The 17,218-nt window shown below is 41.1% G+C and overlaps 1 protein-coding gene across 3 annotated transcripts in view; it reads left to right on the forward strand.

Annotated features, from left to right (window-relative positions):
• MYH9 (myosin heavy chain 9) overlaps positions 1-17,218 on the forward strand; it is an 86,001-nt gene that overhangs the window by 25,837 nt on the left and 42,946 nt on the right. For all 3 annotated transcript variants that reach the window (XM_020787689.3, XM_020787688.3, XM_020787690.3), the window contains exons 3-5: positions 7,686-7,842; positions 15,874-15,901; positions 16,699-16,792. In XM_020787689.3, coding sequence (XP_020643348.3) covers positions 7,686-7,842; positions 15,874-15,901; positions 16,699-16,792 — 279 coding nt within the window. The remainder of the gene's footprint in view (positions 1-7,685; positions 7,843-15,873; positions 15,902-16,698; positions 16,793-17,218) is intronic.

Consider the following 17,218-nt stretch of genomic DNA (forward strand, 5'->3'; position numbering starts at 1 on the left):
CTCAGCGTGAATAAAGTATTAAGAGCCCCTCTTGTGCTGCAAAAGAAAAAAGATAAAAAAAAGGGCTGGTCGGTCCTTGTACACAGTCTGAAGACAAGAGTAGGTGATGCCCTTAGTAAATGACTAAATAAAGCCTAGTCTTTTGTTTGAATTTCTAGTGGTCTAATAAAGATATCACCCACTCTCGTCTTTGCTCATGTATTGAACCATCACATCACAAAACAAAATGAAGATAAAATGAAATTGTAGCTAGGTGATTCCCGCCCCTCAGGACACTGTCTTTTTGTTTTGCTGCTCTATTTTTCTCCTGAATAGGAGACTGTACGCAAACCCCTCTGTTGAGCCATTGGAAGAATATGGCTTGCAGCAGCAGTGGTAAGGAGCGATTTCTTCGTGCTAATAGCAGTAATGGTGCTTGTAACTCAATAACATTTTCTGACATTAAAATTGAAATTGAAGGCCCTGTTCATCATCACCTCTGTGTGAGCTTAGGGCCTTCCTTGGTGGTGATGCCAAAGTTCTGGAGGTCTCCTTTTCTGTCTTAAAAAAAGATGCTTCACTTTTGAGAGGCCCTCAGTTTTTTACTTGTCAGTCTCGTGCTTTTAATGCTTTTTATATCTGCAGCTTTAGTTAGATTTTTATTGCAGTTTCGATGATCTCATTTTAATTTCACTGAGTGGTATGCTTGGTCTTTTGTAATTTTGTTGCCTTGATGCCCTGAAAAAGCAGTTACATTAATAACTGCTTGCTGTACAAATTAAAGGTATGCCAGCACCCTGGAGTTTATTGGGGAAAGTCTCTTATTTCCCTGGAGAGCATTTTCCCTGGTCCATCCAAGCTACTGCTTTTTTGTAATCCTGCTGTTATCCCATTGGGACATGGACAGATAAAGGCTGCCAATTTTCCATCCCCAGAACCCTCCGGGGACTGCTCTGCTCTCCAAAAATGATATGTATCATGAAGAAAACAACAGATAGACCAGGTCAAAATTTTACTTCTGGTTCCGAAAGAAGTGTGTTTTTTTTATCTCCAGAAAGGTGTTGGAATGTGTTTAAAGGAAGAATTGCCATTCCTGAAGGTTTTCAGAAATAGCAGTTTCCTGTTTTGTGTGGAATTATTTTTCTCTTGTGTGACACCTAGGAGTCCTGGGGGCTACATGTGGCCCCGGACCATGTGATCTCCACCTCTACTCAGGGGAATATCACATGAGCCACTTCATGAATTATTATTGGGAACAGATGTCACTTAAACAACTCATAGGTTGACAGTAAAATAGGCACATGAAGATTTCACAGTTTGGACTGATCATGTATCCTGTGGTTCTAAAGACTGTATAGACAATGAAAATTCATTCTGAAACTGTACTTACCTACATCTCCCTCTCCAAGACAGTGCAGTATGTGTTTTTGGCCCAATGTGGTTGTTAGTTCCATAATCTGAAAGATTTTGCTCTGCTCTTGAAAGCTAGTATAGTATGAAGAACAATTAAGATTTAAAATCAAATAGTTTTAAAAGTACTTAAGCAATACTGATCTGTAGGTTTATATGCAGTTTTAATTGGTTTTAGTAATGTTGTTCCCTAAATTTCATTTTATTAGAGTCTGAGTGTTAATCTTCCCTAGGTATTGATAAAGAGGATCATCTTCCCTGTGAATTTAATGTGCGAGTTCAATATACTTGCACAGAGTAGTCCTCCAGATAGAATGCTTCTGATAAGAACGTTCTTCTCCCAATGACCTGCTTAAAATTCCATCTTATATTTCTTACTTGAAATCTTATTGACTCTCAGTTGTTTCAGTGAAATTAGTATTCAGAAGTAGTCATAAGATAATTCTCCAAGTTGACTGAAAGAAGGAAGATTCACATTCACCAAAGCATATATATGTGCTGCTTCTTGAAAGTCTTGCAGGCATGAGACTCATTATAACTACATTTAGAGACTCAAACCAGTTCACAAAGCGTTTCCTTTTAATTTTTTCAACCACTTTTTGTAGCATTTCAAAGTGCAGAAGTTTTTAATGCTTCAAAGCTTAAACAGTTTGCACCAAAGGCTTCTTCACCCATATCAACCTGACCACGTTTTAAGATGAGCTGCAGAGACCCTTCTTTTCTGTCCAGCTATGAAAGCAGTTAAGTTAGCGTACAGCAGAGAGAGCCTTCTTAGGAATGGTGTTGTACCTCTAGAGTGGATCACTGTTTGAGATCCTTCAGTTCCCATCATTGCAAATGTTCAGGAAAGCCTTGAGGACCCATTTGCTCCTTTCATCCTTTTCTTGATTGGCTTCTTATTGGACAACTCTTAATTTTTTAGCTGCAGTTGTGTATTAGATTTAATACTGTTCTGGTCTACATATTTGCTGCTGTTTACCAAGTTTATTTATTTTTCTATTTTACGACTATAAGGTGATTTGGGAGGCCTTTTTCCTTTACAAGTGCCCAAGAAGTATGCTGCATGAACCACAGATAACTATAAGAATGTTCACATATTTATCAATCTTTAATTATCTGTATGTTCAGAACACGTACACTCTTACTTCTCCCCTTGATATGACTTGTTTACTTTTAAAAGGTTTCACAAAACCCAACTCTTTCCCTAGACCATGTCTCCACTACTTCAATCACAATGAATACCAAGTTGATACTGCATTCAGATTTGCTTTTTCAGTTGTGTTCTATCCCATTAAACTTTTAACAAGAAACACATCTCTTCATTCTGTAATATCTAATCTAAATATAGTTAGAGTAGGCTTATTTTTACACATTAAAGAAAGAAGCTCATCTCTTCCAGTTGAGTTACTAGAATGGTACTGAATGGTACTGTGATGGAGAGAGATGTATAGAGTGTGCAGTCTACATACTCTACAAATGCTGTACGTACTCTACAAATGCTATGCTGGAGTGTTTTCTTTATTTTAAAGTAAGGAGAAATTAGTGTGATCGTAACTTTTACTGAACAGTTTTAGTCCAGAAAGAAATGTGTTAACATCTAACAAAAACCTACCTCATTATATCTGCAGGTGTCTTTTAGAATGCCATCTTTAGACTTATTACAACTGTACATTTTGCAGCTTTAAAATTAAGCTATCTTTTGTTTTCTTCATGTTTTCCCCTACCTTCTTGCATACGTAGCATCCAAGTTGATAAAAGTGTCTGAAGAACTCAAAATTTTGCTCACTTCTAGGCCATTCAGATAGGCCTTTGAAATTACTGCCCAACTTGAATCTCTCCTTCCCACCACTGACCAATGTCAAATCATTTACAGAAGATGTTAACTGATTCTCACCAGGGATGTTCAACTGGCAGTGTCTTACTGATAGGAATCTGGGGATAACAATCTTGAGACAACCACTGCCAAATTCTGATTATAGGTCAGTCCGTTGAGAAATATGAGCAAAGACCTATTGAGATCAGGGGTTTTACTTCTGTATGCTTATTCAAGTGTTAAGTCAGTTTAGAAGAGAGTCTGAGATTGTTGTATCTAGTACTTATGAAATGCTTACCCTTTCAGTGGATAATTGTGCACTTTCTTATAACTCTTAGGATATCAGTCTGGTTGAGAATTTGATTCTTCGAAATCCTAGAAGTCTTTAAAATCAAACAAGTTAAGCAAGAGTTTACAAAACTGGGTAACTTGTGCTAGTTTTTTAGCAAAGCAGTTGCTTATGAAAACACAATAAGGGGACTGTTGAATCTAAAGTATTCACTATTGCCATCTCTAGCCTATTTCATACACCTCTTGGCTATAACTTGCATTTGTTCCTTGCCTGAAAAGTAGAATTTGCCCACTTGTAAATACCCACCTGAGATGAGCATATGTCAGGGATTCATGATTGGTTGCAAGTGTTTAAGACTATATGTGTAGCTGTTGGTTGATGGTCAGTTAAAGCCAAAGAGGGAAAAACAGTTACCCTTTATCTAAAACACTATTTGCATACAATTTCTGCCGTTGCCTTTCTTTATAAGTACATACAATGGAAATTACCGTATTTTTTGCACCATAAGACGCACTTTCCCCCCTCCAAAATGTGGGTGGGGAAGTCAGTGCGTCTAATGGTGTGAATGCAGCAATTTCGTCGCTGCTGGCCCCGTGGGGGGGGAGCGTCGCAAGGGTCCGGGTGAGCCTTCCAGGACCCTTGCGAGGCTCCCCCACGCCCCCACGGGGCCAGCACCGGCGAAATCGCCAGCTTCCAGGTGGGGGGAACGTTGCAAGGGTCCTGGGAGCTCACTCAGATCCTTGCGACGCTCCTCCCACCCACGCACCGGCCAGCACTGGCAAAATCGCCAGGTTCTGGGAGTGTTTTGAGGCTTCCCAAGCCTCAAAACACTCCCAGAACCTGGCGATTTTACCCCCCCCTGGTCCCATGGGGGGGGGTGGAGGGTGGCAAGGGTCCAAGGGAGCCTCCCAGGACCCTTGCCACCCTCCCCCCACCCCCCCACGGGGCCAGCCCTGGCGAAATCGCCAGGTTCTGGGAGTGTTTGGAAGCTTGATAAGCCTCCAAACACACTCAGAAGCTGGCGATTTTAAAAAAAACCCCGCTCCGTGGGGGTGGGTGGGTGGAGGGTGGCAAGGGTCCAAGGGACCCTCCCTTGGACCCATGTCACCCTCCCCCCACCCACCCCCACGTGGCTAGGGGGGGGTAAAATCGCCAGCTTCTGGGAGTGTTTGGAGGCTTGGGGAGCCTCCAAACACTCCCAGAAGCTGGCGATTTTACCCCCCCCCGGTCCCATGGGGGGGTGGAGGGTGGCAAGGGTCCAAGAGAGCCTCCCAGGACCCTTGCCAGGCTCCCACCCACCCACCCCCATGGGGCCAGGGAGGTTAAAATCGCCAGCTTCTGGGAGTGTTTGGAGGCTTGGGGAGCCTCCAAACACTCCCAGAACCTGGCGATTTTACCCCCCCTGGTCCCATGGGGGGGTGGGTGGAGGGTGGCAAGGGTCCAAGCGAGCCTCCCAGGACCCTTGCCACCCTCCCCCCACCCCCCACGGGGCCAGCCCTGGCGAAATCGCCAGGTTCTGGGAGTGTTTGGAAGCTTGATAAGCCTCCAAACACACTCAGAAGCTGGCGATTTTAAACACCCCCCCCCCGCTCCGTGGGGGGTGGGTGGACGGTGGCAAGGGTCCAAGGGACCCTCCCTTGGACCCATGCCACCCTCCCCCCACCCACCCCCACGTGGCCAGGGGGGGTAAAATCGGGAGCTGGCGATTTTACCCCCCCTGGTCCCATGGGGGGGTGGGAGGCTCCCTTGGACCCTTGCCAGGCTCCCACCCACCCACCCCCACGGGGACAGCGGGGGCAAAATCGGGAGCTTCCAGGACCTTTTCTGAGCCTGGAAAGGCTCAGAAAAGATCCTGGAAGCTGCCTATTTTGCCCCCTCTGTCGCCCGGGGGAGGCAGGGTGAGTCTCCAAAGGGTCCTAGGGTGTGTTCTAGGACTCTTTGGAGACTGACCCTGCCTCCCCTGGGGGCCAGAGGGGATGAAATCACCACCTTTGGGGGCTCTTCTGAGGCTTGGGAAACTTCAGAAGAGCCCCAGAAGGTGGCGATTTCACCCCCTCTCGCCCCCGAGGGAGGCAGGGGGAGGCTCCAAAGCGTCCTGGAACACACCCTAGGACCCTAGGGTGTGTTCCATAAGATGGACCTCTCCATAAGGCTCACCAAATTTTAGGAGAAGAAAGCAGATAATTTTTTCCTGTTTTCTTCTCCTAAAAATTTGGTGCGTGTTATGGAAAGGTGCGTCTTATGGAGCGAAAAATACGGTAAATCTGTATTTAGATTTGCTGTTTTGGTTGCAACTGTAGCCTTCCCTAATATGGTGGCCTCAAGTGGTTTGGTGTACATACAATTCCTGACAGGCTAACATCATTTACATGGATGATAAGAGTTGTAGTCTAAAGCTATTGAATAGGGAGTGGGCTACTGTCAACTGAATCAGAGACTGTAAATATATTTACCAGCAGCATGTCTTCACTGAATGTACTGAAGTTGTGGTTCATTTCGTGCCTCGAGCTAGAATGTACTGAGGAGTCTTGGTGTATCAAAGCTCTTCTGAAGCCATGAAGTCTGAGATAACCTTCCTTCCTGCCATTTTCAGAGATAGGAGAGGAAAATTGGTAGAGATTAGAGATGTAAAATTTCCCCAAAAATCTATTTTTTCTGGGGGGAAAATGTTTTCCCCCTATTTTTTTCTGGGAAAAACGGACATTTTCATAAATTTTATATCTCTAGTAGAGATCACATGAATTGTGGCTAGCTGCTGAGGCCAGACAAAACCTTTGTACTCATGACCTTTGGGAATGTAGACACACACATTGTATTTAAAATTTCTCTACCAATGTTCTTGGAGATTCTTAATAAATAATCTCTGCAGATGGGATTGCCTGTGCTTTTCCTTCTAATGTCTCATTTATTTCCACTTGGCAGAAAAGAGTTGACATTTTCTTTCATAGCTTTTTAATGTTGTGGCAATTCTGTGATTACCTAATGGCCACTTCTGCTTGTTCTCCATTTCTGCACTGAATGCAGAAAGGATATTTGGTACCATAGTATAGAAACTTGAGGTCTGCAGATGTTGCTGGACCCCAAGTCCCATCAACTGCAGCTACCATGAACAGTAATCAGGAATGATTAGTTGTAATTTTTTAAAAAGGAAAAACAAAACAAGCAGAGTCTGTTCACATGCTAAGTTAACACTGTGTTTTAGTTTGGCACGAACATTTGGAACTGGTCTATTGTATAAATGCTTCAGTAGTAATCAGTGAATGATGGACCCTCCTTTTTACATGTTGATATTCCACTAGCTTTTCTTAGCCTTGTTTTTCTACAGTCTTTCTCTTCAGGCTATGAAGGCAATAAAACTAATTGATAATGTTTGGGTACTGCCTGTGAAATCTTAGAAACATACCAGTGTTTTTAAGCATGCTTTTTGGTGGCTGGGGACAAGGCTTCAGTGAATCATGCAGGTTAGTGGTTCCCACTCAAGAGTCCCCAGATGTTCTTGGACTACAACTCTCAGAAATCATGGCTAGTGGTGAAGGCTTCTGGTAGTTTTAGTCCAAGAACATTTAGTACAAGCTTGGGAACCACTGATAGAGATTATCACCCCATGTCCTCTTAAAAAATAAAAGATACGAAATAAGTCTATGTTCAAATTTGTATGCTAAGTTAAAGGCTATAGAACTGAGCTAAAATCTTATGCTAGAGTCATATAACCCTGATATAACCTGTATTGTCAGCGTATGGTAGTCTCTTATGTATTACTATGTGTGAGGTGTACAGTATATTGCTCAATCTCGCTGTGCTTCCTGAGATGCCAAATAACAGTCTTTTAAATGGGGTAAAGTTTGAAATGTAGACGTCTGATGCTTTACAGGGAAGACTAATGCAAAATAAAACAGATATTTCAGTCACAGGAAATGAATAGCTGTTTTCATAGAATAAATGGCAGACATCATCATTAGTCTAAGTCTCTGGTGATGGAAGGCAATTGTAATAGTGCAAGTAAATGTTTCTTCATTATGATTTTTTAAAGGTTATGAGCCTACACACAGGGATTTTTAGAAATTACTGATTTGTAAAATGAGCTGGGAGCCTTTGGAGGAGTATATAAGCACTTTGAATGAATAAGTTTGCTTGGTGTCAAATTGTAGATTTATGCATGGTTATAAATTTTTCATAAAATTTATTTTGCAGACTTACTCAGGCCTGTTCTGTGTTGTCATAAATCCCTACAAGAACTTGCCTATCTATTCAGAAGAAATTGTGGATATGTACAAAGGCAAAAAGAGACATGAAATGCCCCCTCACATTTATGCTATTACAGACACTGCCTACAGAAGTATGATGCAAGGTAGGTATATATATATGTGTGTGTATATGTGTTTGTGTACATGTACATAATATATTTAAAAATCCAACATCTGTGCATTGCTGCACTCCTTTGAGTAGGCTAAACTTGTAGGTTTACTTTTAAAATGTCACTGAATGTGCGCAGGGGAAGTTTGAGAAGTTTTTCCTGTTGGAGTGGAGTTCTGCTGTAATGCAGTGTTTGATTCTGGTCAGTTTTCTGGTTTCTGGAAAGCTGCATTCTTCTTTTGCTTTTGAATGCAGCTTAATCCATGGGGGAGGCTTGCTGCAGCAGCCAGTGGTATGGGAGGAATCTGAGCACAGAAGATGAAAGGCCAAGGGCGCTGCAAGAACCAGAAGCATTCAGGATTAGCCCTTGTGTCCCAGACTCCATTCAGAACCTAACAGGCAGGAAATCTTTCATGGTTTTGAGCACTCTTTTTTAAAAAAACAACCCCCTCAAAAAAAAAAAAACCACACACACACACACAATTACACGCATAGGGCACCATGACAGGATGATTACTCTGATCCACCTCAGCATGGGGTGTGCTCATTTCCCAGAGCGGACAGAGCAGAAAGGCTTGCCTGTTAATTGGTTGGATTCCTGCACTGGGTTGAGGGCATCCTAATTGGCAGGCTGTGTGGCAGGCGCACAAGCTGCTTGATTTAAACTAATACTGGAATTGCTTAACCCTTTTTTGTAGTGCGGCTAGACAGATGTGTTACTGCAGCAGGCATCTCTTTTTGCTGTCCTAATAATTATTCTGCAATGAAGGAAGTTTATGCCCTAAACCAGATTAACTGGTGGAGGTGGGGCAGGAGACTTGTGCAGTGTGGCTGCATTCTTTGTCTGGCTATGTCTGAATAGCAGTGTGCCAGGACCTCTGTTGTTGGTACTCTATATGCTTCCAGTTGCATTATCCTTTTTTCTAGAGGCCAGGTACTTAGGTAAGCATTGCAGTTTATTTCATGTGCTTGCATGGGCGTTTATGAAAGAACAGGAAGAAATAAGCAGTCATGAGTGTTTAGGAATCCAAACTTCTGGCCTCAGTGTGTAAATAATATACAGTAGAGGGTCTGTAGTATCTTACAGAGAATTGTGAATAAATCCAATAAATTTCTCTTCAGCCTGAGTGTATCTTGCAGAATTTTTTGAACCACACAAATCCAGCTGGCACAGGGTATTTTCCTGCTTTTCATAGTGCCCAGTTACGATGATGTGGTGTAGAGAAGCATGCAGGATTCTGCCATTTTGTGGGTGGAGATGTGAGAAGAATCCTCAGTGATCCTTAGATCTCTTTATAGCTTCATGATTCTGAGATTTAGGTGAACCGAAAACATTTTTGCCAAGATCTGTTAAACATTAATTCTCTCTCTCTCTCTCTCTCTCTCTCTCTCTCTCTCTCTGTGTGTGTGTGTGTGTGTGTGTGTGTGTGTGTGTGTGTGTGTGTGTGTGTGTGTGTGAGAGGGGGAGAGAAAGAGGAAAAGAGCAAGACAAAGGCACATAATGTTTACATACTTCTGGAGTGGGGGGCAGGAATGTACTATTTGTTAGTCAAGTCTAGCCTGGCCGGCTTGAAGTAACATTCTGTATCCCTTTGAATCAGGCTTGTTTACGCTAGTCTTTTGTTCTGAAGTCTGATTCACAAAGGGAGATTTTCTTAATGGGCCTTTTCATTTTTAACAGTTGGTTAGGATCTGTGACTTCTCCAAAAGCTCATCAGTATTTCTCTTCACAAGTAGTTATGGGGGAAATGACACATTGTTTGTCTTTGGAGTGTGTTTTTTCTCGCTAATGACCAGGGCAAGTTGTCTGCATATTGTGAAGCATTCTTACTTTTTGCCCTAAAAGTGTTCTTTTCAGTTAGTCTCTTACTCTAATGCAGCAATCCTGTGAAGCTACTACTGTAGAATAAGCCAGTCTGACTTACATTATATTAACACAGAAAGCTGTTTCTGCTGAGTTTTTCCCCTTTTGATCTTTATAGTTTGTTTTAATATTATAACCCTCTTGAGGAGAAAGACAGGGTATAAATACTTTAAATAAATAATACATTCTATTGATTAATCTTTAATGGCTGGAATACTGTCATACCTTTCCACATGTACAATGGTTTTGTTGCATGAATGGTGACTGAAATACACCAGTTGCATGTAAGGGTGGTCCATTGTCCCCTGGCAAGTATAAGCCCCATGGTTTCCAATGGGGCAATCTTTGACTCTAAGCCAAAGGTTGCATGAGAATTGCGCAAGTCCTTTGTCTGTGCAGCAGTTAACACCCTGTAGTTACAAATATGATTCTGGCCAATAATAAACAAATGCATATTGAGGCTGATTAGAGAAAGTTCTTCCTTTCAGTGTTTAGTTTAATTTCTTATGTTGGATTAACTCATTTGTAGTACAACATTCTTATTAACAATGGGGAAATGGGTCCATAAATGGTAATTATGGCATGATTTTTTTTACTCTAAGTACTTAACGGCATGCATGTACTGGTTCATCTAAGGGTTTTTCTACTCTTTGCTCTGATTTATGTTGACTTTTATGTACTGTGACAATGTGTGCCCAGATTTTCAAAGCATGGCAGTGTGTGCGCAATTTGTTTGGTTTTAGTTTTTCCTGCATTTTCTGTTTCTACCAAGAGACTTAAACGGCAACTTCTAAACTGCTCTGTTATGATTGCTATTCTGGAGTGGCAATTTCCTAGCAAATTATGGCTGAGGAAGTCTGTCCAGCTATGGAGGAAAATTTTGGTGCCATTAGCCAGATGGAAAACAGATATACCACAGTTATCCAGTGTAGTGCAGTGCAGTGCTGTGGTGGATGACTAGCCTTGTGAAACATGTTTAAAAAAAAAAAACTAGATCAATTCAAATGTTTCCTGACAATCCATTATGATTGACTTAGGAGTTCAGTATCAGGATTAAACTCAGAGTGCATACATTTATTTTTTTAACTCTTCAAATTTTTTGTAAACAGCTTATAATAATAATGATAATAATAATAATTACTCTTAAAGGTTTTTGACAACAGCTTATAATCAATTCTGACTAATGGCAGTCCTTTTCAGGGTTTTCCAGGTAGAGCATACAGAAGTTTACCATTCCCTTCCTTTGGGGTGCCCTGGGACTGTACAGCTTGCCCAAGGCTACACAGGCTGACTCAGACTCCCAACTTCTGGGAGCCATACCTGAATCACTGAGCTAGTCAGATAGCTTATATCATAATGTTAATATATATATAAGATGTGTATAACTTGCCATGCCTAATTGATGAAGTGCCAGGATATGTTTTGGTCATGGGCCTGGTAACACACTTGACTGTGCAACCAATACACACCCCATCACTTAGCCACAATTAACTGGGCAAGTTATGCAAATTTTATGTGAAAACCAGTAGGATTCCAGCCAATGTCAGTTGCAGATTGGATAGTAAAGATTGACTGACTGACTGATTGATTTATACCCCACCCATTTAGTGAACATGCCACTACTCTGGGTGGCTTATAAAATATTATTACAACCATATAAAACATATAAAAAGAAAACAAAACCCACTCCCCCATAAAATCACCCATCTGGGGCAAAAGATGGCAGATATTGATTGTGCACACCCTATGTAAGTAAAAAGAAAAAAAACTTATTCCATTTGCATTTATCAAGATGTTTCATAAACAGCACAAAAAGGCAGTTTAACCTTGGTTTGGTGTTGATCCAGACTAGAATGAAGGTCCACCATTCTTAATTGTCATTGTGTCTCATGATTAACATCTGTTCTCAGACAAAATGAAACCCACAGAGTATAACAGAGCAATTTTACTATGATACATACAGGAAGGAATGATATAGTGGTTTTTAAATGATTTTTGTAAGTAGAATTGTTTTTCAGTATAAATAATTTTAGTGGGAACTGGGGCACATGCCTTTCTTTGGTTTGGGTCTCTTTAAATTGTCTGTCTCCAGTTAGCAAAATGGGAGGTGGGAAGAAGAGAGCTTTTCCATTAGTAAAATTGACTTGAAGAGAACAGAAGTAGACATACATTTCCAATAAAGAGAGCATGCAATTCTGAGAGTGTGCCTGCAACCAAAAATCCTGTATCTTGACTCTGTATATAATTATCTGGTAAGCCTTCTGTAAATCTCTTTTGGCTAACAAAGTGCCTCCACACTTTTTTTATTAAGAATTTTCTCTAGTTCAGACAAAACAATTAGATTATATTTAAACTTTTCAATTGGCTATCTTCTTAACTGCATGGCATCCTGACCCTGCTAATTATCAGTGGGGTGCAGGAGATGCCAAGGGTGAAATGGCAAGATGACAAGTTTTTTTTTTCTTTGCCCGTTCTTTCCTTTGCAGGAAAGAATCTCCTGAACTTCCCCACCCCCATAGAATGTTAATAATGGAGCACTGTAGGGGACAGAAAGACAGCTACGGAGAGGTGTTCATTTGCAGATGACACCAAACTTGGTTGGTAGCTAATACATTAGAAGACAGAATCTGAATTCAAAACAACCATAACAGATTAGAGAAGTGGGCCAGTATGAAGAAAATGAATTTAAACAGAGAAAAGATAAAGTTCTGCACTTATGCAAGAAAAATCAGATGCACAAATATAGGGCGGGTAAAAGCTGGGTTGGAATTATTACATGTTATCTACTAGGGGTCCTAGTAGATTCTGAGCTAAACATGAACTAGCAATGTACAAAGCAGCAGAAAAAAAGTGAATGTTATCTTATGGTATATCAACATAGTGCCCAGATCAAGGGAAGTAATATTAACACTCTGGTCTGTTTTAGTCAGAACTCACCCAGTTTTTGACCCTATACTTATATCAAGAAGCTGGAATATGTCCAGAAGAGGGCAACCAAAATGGTAACCAAAACCTCATGAAGAAAGATTGAGGGAACTTGGCATGTTTAGCCTGAAGAAGAGAAGAGTGAGAAGTAATGTGATACAGTATGAATATGGTATTTGAAGGGCTGCCACATGGAGGAGCAGGCTTGGCTTTTGTAGCTCAAGAGGATAGGGGCAAAAGTAATGACTTTAAGATACAGGAAAGGAGATTTTGACTAGACATTAGGAAGTACTTCCTGAGAGTGAGAGCTATTTGACAACAGGATCATCTATCTGCCTCAGAGGTTGGTAGATTTTTATTCACTGGAAATGTTTAAGCATAGGTTGGATGGCCACCTTTAAGGGATGCTTTAGGTGCAGATTTCCTGTATGAGCAGGAGCCGGTCCCTTCCTACTCTACCATTCTGTGATTCTATGATTTATGTTCACTTTCCCTTTCTTATAATCCTGTTTTGCCAGTGGTGTTAGTGCAGTTTCATGTTCTGGCTGTGATGCCTTGGTATTTCTGTGGATAAAACAGGATTTACTAAATTGGGGCTGAGTCTGGGGGAGTGAGGAATTATGTTTTCTGTGGTTAGGAGGCAAACTTTGCCATCTAGCTATAGTCAAGCTTTCTGTGTGGGTGAGTCAGCTATAAGCAGGGATCAAACCCTTGCCTCTTTTGCTCCACTTCCTCATGGCTGGAGAGATGATGTCACCATTATGTGAGTGCTATGTTCTCCTTTTATGGAGCTAAACAGACTCAACTCACTGTTGCTCATTTAGAGGAAGTGGGCGATAACGGCCTGTTAGGGTGTTCTTTAACTGAGTTGTGAAGAATTAAATTGCATTTTGCACTGTCACTTCCCACCCTCACTTCTATTTTAAAATAAAGTTCTCCTTGCATTCATCTGCCAGAACATGAATGCTTCAATCACGTATGCTTAAGAAAAGTGTGATAAAAATGTGTGTGGACTCCAGGGGTAAAATTGTGAAGCAATTTATATCTAATGCTCCAGAATCATATATCTGATGAGATGGGCTCTGGTAAATGAGATTTCATGCCACATTTAATATGTTATTCCACATATATGTGTGTATGCCTCAGTGTAATAATTAATCATACTCCTGCATCAGCTGGAATATATCAGAATGGTGGATCTTTAGAATCTGTTGAGTTTTCTTTTTTTAAATTTCTGTATGCCATAGACTAGCCTTGCTAATAAATAATCTGGAGGGAGGAGTTAAGGCCTATAAAGAAATATTCTTTTTAGCTGCTCTGAAATTCAGAGTCCTTGCTATAATTGAATGACTGGGCTACTTATTGGAAGCAATCCAGTCCAGGTGTATATCTAGGCCTGTAAATCAGATATTGGTTCTTTCCACTTCCTTGCCTTCTGTGATGAGTGTTTGGTTCCGTGTTTCTCACTCCCCTCCAACAAACCAAATCTGTCCGTTGGTGCCTGGAATTTTTGCACACTTTCTTTGCCATGGACTTATTCCAGATGTGGAATTGAGGGAGAAGCTCCTTAAAATGTGTCCCTTTGATATTAGCATCCGAAAAGTAATCTTTGTGTCATAGGCAGATCAGAGCCTGCATAAGACAGGCAATTGTTTTACACAACTATTTAGGGTTTTTATTGGGCAGTAGCTGTTTTATGCATATGTGGGTTTCCTGCTGTGGGAAGAGATGTGGAAAAGGCACTTTTGATGGTTGAACAACAGGAAGCAGGATGCCATGCAGCACTTGTCAGTTGTCAGTAAGCAGAGGAATTCCAGCTATCCCAATGATGAGTGCTTTTACAGGGCTGGGAAAATTCTTTTTCCTAGATTCCAAAGGGACTGTTTCCTTTTATGGTAGTGTCTGCATACCGCCATGTGACTTGCCCAAACTTGCAGGTACATTCCTGCAAGCTTAAAGAGGAGGTGACTAACAGACTTCTAGCAAATGGAGAGAGGGGGCACAGAAACAGTTGCTGAAAGGAAATGATGGACTTGGGGGTTTCTTTGACTTGTTGCCTGCTAATAAAGACAGTACAGAATCATTTGTTTGTATGATTAGAAAGAGAGTGTAGAAACTACTTTTCTCCTAAGGAATTCCAAGCGAATTAGTCAGCTGCTGCGTTGTGGTTTTCCTGCAGGCTGACACGAAAGTCTCTCCTGCCCTTTGGAGGAGAACTCCTCCTGCAGGAAAAAGAAAAACGGCATGCTAGGGCTCTGGATGTGCAGGGCCATTGTTGGGCATCTCCAGCTGGGCATCTGCTGAAGATGGCACCTTGTAGAGGAACCGTAACCTTGCAAAAGTATGCTTGGCCGCTTAGCAATGAGGTGTGAATAAATGGTTGTCTAGAGAGGAGCAGCAGTTCCTAAACGTCTCTTACTTTAAACAAAGTGTCATAATTGTTCAGTGAAACAGTAACCTCCCTGGAGTTGCCTGCATGATACAGAACCACCCATTTGTCTGTGCTGCTGAATGTAATCTCCTGGGGCTATGTGCAAATGAATCATTAGTCGGTCCCCTGAGCCTCCCTCTAAATGCCCAGTCATGCAGAATCCTTCCGGGTGCTTGCGTGTGCGATCCATTGCCAATATGAAACCTTTAACCCTTATGGTCTTCTGAACCAGCCAGGGGTCAAAAAAGAATACCTGTAAATCACTTCACATGTTAATAATTACTCTGTACTTATGTCACATATGTAAATACAGTATATTAGACACATGAATGGTCAGATTTACAAATCATGAACCCTTGCCTTATAAGTGCTCTTATTTGTCCCTTTAACATTAACAAAAATCCAAACAGTATTTTCCTTTGTAAAGGTGGATGTAAATTAGTTAAGAAGATTGGTTTGTCAGCTTGATTATGTTGCTTCTGATCCCATACAGTAATTATGCAGCAAGGGTGGCGATACTAAAAATGACCAGGGTTTTAGTTTCTCTTTCTGTGATCCTAGTGATGAAGTATGACGGTTATTCATGTAACATGGGTTTCTCAGGCTATCTTTTAGTACTCACTTTTGTACTATATCTCTTGATTTGCCTTACACAATGATTAAGGTGCAGCCTGTGTGGTGATTTATGTTAACAGGGGGCCTGAGATGGTGCATCTCCATTTAAAAAGGTGGCGGGAAAGGAAGAAAAAAGGCTTTCTTGATTTTTGCTCAAATCTGATCTTCCTTTGTTTGCTTCTCAATTTTAGATAGAGAGGATCAGTCCATTCTCTGCACGTAAGTATTTTCCCACTTATTTATTGATTGATTTATTTGATTTATACCCCGCACCATCTGGCACCCAGGCTACTCTGGGTTGGTGTAACTTTGGGCAGCTTAAAAATATGTATATTATTAAAGTGTAGCTGACCTATATGAAGGTTTTTAGTGTGAAACTAAAGCCTTTCAGGTTTAATGGATACTTCCAATGGCATGTCGGTACAGAGTTGTTCAAATGTTTACCTAATCTTGCTGCAGAAAGTTTGAAGCCAGGTTAAAAAAAATCAGAAAAGGGTGTTATAGGCCCCCTAGTGGAAGTGTTCCTGTAAATACAGTGTCTTATTTCCCTGAAAATAAGACAGGGTCTTATATTAATTTTTGCTCCAAAAATGTGTTAGGGCTTATTTTCAGGGGATGTTTTTTTTTTTCCCTATACAACAATCTACATTGATTCAAATACAGTCATGTTGTCGTCTTCTGGTTGCTGCACAATGGTGGAGGGTGGGATTTCACTTTACTGGGGCTTATTTCTGGGGTAGGGCTTATATTAGAGGCATCCTGAAAAATCATACTAGGGCTTATTTTCAGGTTAAGTCTTATTTTCATGGAAACAGGGTAAAAATGGTAACAAAAACTGAGAGAAAACCAGACCTAGAACTAGTAGGTTTTCCAGCTGATTGTTACTTTTGTTCAACCTATGCAAGCCAGGGTAAGACAGCTGGGATAAAATGTTACAGGGCTTCTGAAAGTCTATTACAGAGCAGTGGGAGAGGTGTGTATTGAGATACATTTTGAACAAGTTTTGTCTCTTGCAGAGGTGAATCTGGAGCTGGGAAGACAGAGAACACCAAGAAGGTGATTCAGTATTTGGCTCATGTTGCTTCATCACATAAGACCAAAAAAGATCAAGTAAGTTTTAACTTATTATGTGAGATTATGTAGCCCAGCCTGATGATTACTGGGTTCAATTATCACTAATTCCAGGAGAGGTCAGAACTGGGCTGATCTTAACTTTCCAACTTGCTGCCACTACTTTGAAGGAGTTGCAGTAGAATAGATGTAAAATTCTGTCTAAATGACTGTTCTTTGTGAAAGGGTTTGACAGGTCAGTCTCTTACAAATTTGGAGGTAGTGCCTACCTCTTCATTGAAAAACCACTCCTCCCCATAGTGTTGTGGCTGGTTATCTTTCCATTTGCAGTGAAGAAACTTCATCATAGAGTCTTCATGTTCAGTGTTATAGATAGTAATCAAAAGAATTTTCTGACAATGTATGCCTTATTGTGCTAAGAGGGTATCTATGAAATATTGTCTCATTTATCTTTTCCCCCTTCTC

The sequence above is a fragment of the Pogona vitticeps genome, chromosome 5 (genome assembly GCF_051106095.1).
Source record: "Pogona vitticeps strain Pit_001003342236 chromosome 5, PviZW2.1, whole genome shotgun sequence".
NCBI lineage: Eukaryota > Metazoa > Chordata > Lepidosauria > Squamata > Agamidae > Pogona > Pogona vitticeps.